The 5,376-nt window shown below is 38.0% G+C and overlaps 1 protein-coding gene across 1 annotated transcript in view; it reads right to left on the reverse strand.

The window, feature by feature from the left end:
- AQP11 (aquaporin 11) overlaps positions 1–5,376 on the reverse strand; it is a 32,828-nt gene that overhangs the window by 17,976 nt on the left and 9,476 nt on the right. Inside the window, exon 2 of the mRNA XM_011989732.1 lies at positions 1,473–1,589. Coding sequence (XP_011845122.1) covers positions 1,473–1,589 — 117 coding nt within the window. The remainder of the gene's footprint in view (positions 1–1,472; positions 1,590–5,376) is intronic.

The following is a 5,376-nucleotide window of genomic DNA, read 5'->3' on the forward strand; positions in this document are numbered from 1 at the left end:
CTGGGTTCATGCCATTCTCCTGCCTCAGCCTCCTGAGTAGCTGGGACTACAGGCGCCCGCCACCACGCCCAGCTAATTTTTTTTAGTAGAGACGGGGTTTCACCGTGTTAGCCAGGATGGTCTCAATCTCCTGACCTTGTGATCCGCCCGCCTCGGCCTCCCAAAGTGCTGGGATCACAGGCATGAGCCACCACGCCCGGCCTAAAAACGGAGAAAATTTTTCTTTAAAGACGTTATCGGAAAATACTAGCACTCAGTAGAACTGACCAAAAGTTATATTACTAGTATTTAAAACCAATTTTTCTTTGATACGCTTTATGTTTAGGCCTATAGATATCATTGAGCATAACAATATGATACCGAGCATGACAATAACATAAATGTGAGATAGAGGAACGGAAGGTAAACAGGAAGAGTAAAGTGTGATTGACTCTTCAAACCTGTTGTGGCACTTCCCTTCTGTGTTCCCTTCTGTGTATGTGTGTGTGTGTTTTAAAGAAAATGACTAACAAGAAACAATATGCTAACTGGATAAAAAGAAGAGTGAATTAATGGAGGGCCAAGCATCTTCATATTCACTTACAGTTATGAGTTATAACCAGGCTTAAAACAGATGACTAAACAAAATCAAGAAATGCTGATAACTTTATATAAGTAATGCATAAGAAATGCATAATAATTTTTTGTATATTGTATAATTTTGTGTTATTTGACCCATCTTTATAAAGAGTTTATATATCTGATCCAAATAGAAATAACTGGAGTGTAGCCTGAGTAACATAGCAAGACCTCATCTCTACAAAATATACACAAATTAGCTGGGTGTGGTGGCACATGCCTGTCATCCCAGCTACTCAGGAGGCTAAGGCAGGAGGATTGCTTGGGCCCAGGAGTTCAAGCACAGTGAGCTATGGCTATGATCATGCCACTGCACTCAAGCCTGGGTGACAAAGACAGACCCTGTCTCGAAAAAAAAGAAAAAACAAAGCAAAACGAAAACAATAAAATAAAAATAACAGGAATGTAACTTGTGGATAACTTTTAAACTATACTTAATACAGGTATTCACTGTTTCATGAGATGCTCTTCTGCAAAATGAGTCAAATGAACTAAATGATACTTTATCTGGAGATCACAAATGTGAAAAAACAAATTTCTTTAGCAAAAAAAAAAAAAATTATATTTGAAGGGAAGTAAGCACTCTTTGCCTTTTTGGTGCTCAGATCTCAAGGTTTCTTAAAGTAATAGCGTATCTGAAACTGACTACCCTTAACTAGATACTGTTTCTTTAAAGATAAAAACAGTTTTAAAGGATACTACACAAAGTATCATTTCAGGCATGTTAACTACCTTTTTCATTTTCTGTTTTGTGCCTGCTCTGGCTTTGGAAATTGACATGTTACAATAATATACACATATAATATTTTAAAATACCCTAATCTTTCAGACATATTAAATTAAAATATGCTTACCTAAAGAAGGAGCCAGCCAGTATACTATAAAAAACTGAGGAAATGCTTCATCAAAACACATGAAATGTAGCGAAAGTGCCAAAGCTGGATTAAATACAGCTCCTGTTAGACTTCCTCCTGTAATAGATTTTAAGCAGAGTGATTCCAAATGATTTATCTTACATTTTCTTGTAACTGGAAATAAATGGTTACTTAATGTGACTTTTATTTTAGGTATTCTTAGTCTGTGATCTTCCTTTGCAGAATCACCTGGCATATTTTAGACTATAATCATAGACTATATGCCAGGTACAAAAAAAAAGACAAAGGGCATTAAAGTTTGAACCCAGTGCTTTTCCTATAGACTATAAAATGGACACTGAAAGTTAATGTGCTCTATTACTATTCCTACAGTTTTATAAAATAGATTTGGCTGCCCTGAACATTCATCAATTTAAATGAATGAATAATCATAAAGGTAAAATGAAAATATAGTTAAATAGATACAATGCCCCAAGATCCTTTGGGTACAAGCATAACTTTGTATTGAAAAGAAAAGGTAAAATGGACCAACAGATCAAAGCTTTATCATTGGTTCCATTTTCACTTGTCAACAGAATCCTTAAGAAGCAACCGTGAGTAGTCATGAGAGATAAGCAGAAATTATAACTGTTGGCTACTTTTTAGGATTTGTGTTCCAGCTCTGCACCCAGGGTATCTCTCTGACGTGGGGCCTAGGAGTCTATAGTCCGACCACACAAGGAAGGAACGGCAGAGGAGGCTGGATGCCTGTCCAGCAGTACTCCACAAAGCTGTGTCTTCGCTTTTCAAAGTCCAGCCTAAGAGCATCCCTCAGACAGGGACATTTTCAGCAGTTTTTCCAGGTGGAAGCTTTCCAAGGCACACCTCTGCCTCTTTTACTTAGCCACAGAGATAGAGCTTGAGATCTTCACAAGTTCTATTATTGACGTGCACCACTGTAGCCTGTTTTCATGGAAATTAAGTGGCCCTTTCATAAGATTTCACTACTGAGATTTCACACTTGAATAGGCCGAGAACAATGAAGCTGTGTCGAGATGAAGATATTGAGCAATGAACTAAGCTCACTCAAGAGCTACGAGTTTTTTCTAGTGTACCAGCCTCACAGCATGATTCATATTCATGACTCAGCAATTTAAATGATATCATGGACCTTCAGAATCATTCTTGAATAGTCAAATCCTGGAATGTTAAACCTGCAACTGCTAAGGGTGAACAGAATTGTCTGGTTGGCAGCTAGTCATTTCAGTTTGATTCCACAAAAACTTACTGAGTTCCTGTGTACTAGATACCATGGGCAGAAAGATAAAGACTCACACAGACATTTACAATATAACGTAATATGACCTATGATAATATAAATGACCTGTGACTTTTAGGCATGTATTGATAAAAATGGACTGAATCATTACCCTCAATTAGTTTACTTCAGTATTCAAGGCCATGGTATACTACATCTACGATGAACACCACCGATCAGTCTTATACCATCCTAAAACTCAAACGACTTCACTTCCTAGTCTTCTCATCCTCACACAGCAGTTCTGATCAGTATGACTTAGTGGTAGCTACTTCTTCCAGCAAGAGGTTGTCTACTTTCCCTCTCTTGAAAATGAGCTGGCTTTGCAACTTGTGTTGATAGATAGAATGGAACAGAGTAGGGCTATGTGAATTCTGAATGTGGTAGGAGTGATGCTGTGTGAATTCTAGGTTCATGTCTCAATAAACGCATCAGCTTCCACTTTTTGTTCTCTTGGAAGAATGCCCTGACCATGTGAGTTTGCTGGTCTGGGCTGCTGGAGGATGGAAGAACACACGGAAGAGAACTGAGGCATCTTAGATGACAGCTGACAACTGCCAGACACATAAGTGAGGCTGCCTTGGGCTTTCCAGCCTCACCACTGTCCAGTTGAATGCAGCTACATGAGTGATCTCAGAGGAACTGCCCGTCTATAACCCACAGAATCATGAAAAATAAGTAATCATGCCTGTAATCATTTTGTAACTTAAAAATTGTATAAATTGTGGTGAAACATATATACGTAACATAAAGTATGCCATTTTAGCCATTTTTAAGTGTATTATTGGTGTTACATTCACCATGCTGTTTCACCAGCAGCACCATTTCCAAAGGTTTTCATAACATAAACAGAAACTTTGTACCTATTAAACAGTAAGTCCCCATTCCTCTCTCCTCCCCACAGTCCCTGCTAACTCTATTCTACTTTCTGTCTCTATGAATTTACCTATTCTGGACATTTTGTGTACGTAGAGCCATACAGTATTTGTCTTACTGTGTCTGGCTTATTTTGCTTAGCATAATATTTTTGAGGTTCATTCATGTTGTAGTATATATCATAACCTCATCCCTTTTCATGGCTGAATATATTCAATTGTGTCTAGTTTTGTAACTTTTGAGGAGCACACTGTGGAAAGGCTGATAATGAGTCCGTATGAGCTTTAGTGCCATCTGGAACCACGGTTCTAGCACAGTCTAGTTATGTAAGCTTGGACAAGTCATTTCACTTTTCTGGGCCTCACTTACTTTACTTAAAATGGGAAGAATGTATTCATCAATGAGTTCTTGTAAGGATTAATTAAGATAACTCTCATAAATTACCTAGCAAAATGCTTGGCCTGTAACAGCTGACAACTGAATATTCTTATCTCCCTTATATTGGCAGAAAACAAAAAAAGGGAAGATCATACTGCATTATAAATTTCTGTAACTAGTAGTAATCAACAATTGTCTATTTTGTTCTACCCAGGCAAACAGAGTCTAGCACTGTCCAATACTGTAGCCACTAGCTACATCACAATTTGACAACTGACCACTTGAAATGTGGCTACTTTGAATCTAATTTCAGTTAACTTAAGTGTAAATAGCCACATGCTGCTAGTGGCTACTGAATTGCACAGTGCAGGTCTAGACTCCTAAAGCAGTGCTTCTTTATCTTGGTTTCATAATGGGATCACCTGTGAAGGTTTAACATCCATCGCTGCCTAGGCCCCTTGCCAGAGCAATTGGACTTTAATCTGTGAGCCCAGAATAAGTAAGCATGTTTAAAGAGCTCCCCAGGTGATTTTAATACAGAGAGAACCACTGTTCTAGTGATCCCTTTATATTCTCCCTCTCCCCCATCAATTAGTACCCTCATTTCAAGAAAAAAAGGGCAGTATTTTTGATCTCTTAAGTTGATATTTTACAGATTCCTTCTAATAACTTTCCTTATATCTATGACTGGATCTATAACTCCAAATATTATCTGTGTCTCTTCTCTCAAATTTTTTGTCACTGATAAAATAGGGCATGGCTAATATATATAGTATTATCTATGGAATCATAAATATGTATTAAAAGTAGACAAAGAATATCAACTTCAGGCTAATCAAGAGAGGGAAGAGGAACATAGGTTTTGAAAAATCCAACTGTAGTTGATGTTCTATTGATTTAAAAATTCTTCTAAGTTTTTACTGCTTTTAATTGTAGAAATACAGAGGTAAACCATGGCATAACTTTTTTGCAGTGACAATTCTGTTCATATACAGGGGATGTTTCTGCTTTAGCTAAAATCTAACACTTCAATAAATAAGCAACTACTCACCAATCCCTCAAATATGCCTGTACCTGTCACTTTTTTTCTTTTTCTTTTTTTCTTTTGAGACAGACAGGATCTCTATAACCCAGGCTGGAGTGCAGTGGCACTATCACAGCTCACCACAGCCTCAACCTCCTGGAATTTGGTTGATCCTCCCACCTTAGACTCCCAAGTAGTTGGGACTACAAGTGCGCACCAGCACGCCCGGCTAATTTTTGTATTTTTTGTAGAGATGGGATTTCTCTGTGTTGCCCAGGCTAGTCTCGAACTCCTGGGCTCAAGCGATC

The sequence above is a fragment of the Mandrillus leucophaeus genome, unplaced genomic scaffold (assembly GCF_000951045.1).
Source record: "Mandrillus leucophaeus isolate KB7577 unplaced genomic scaffold, Mleu.le_1.0 Scaffold360, whole genome shotgun sequence".
Lineage (NCBI taxonomy): Eukaryota > Metazoa > Chordata > Mammalia > Primates > Cercopithecidae > Mandrillus > Mandrillus leucophaeus.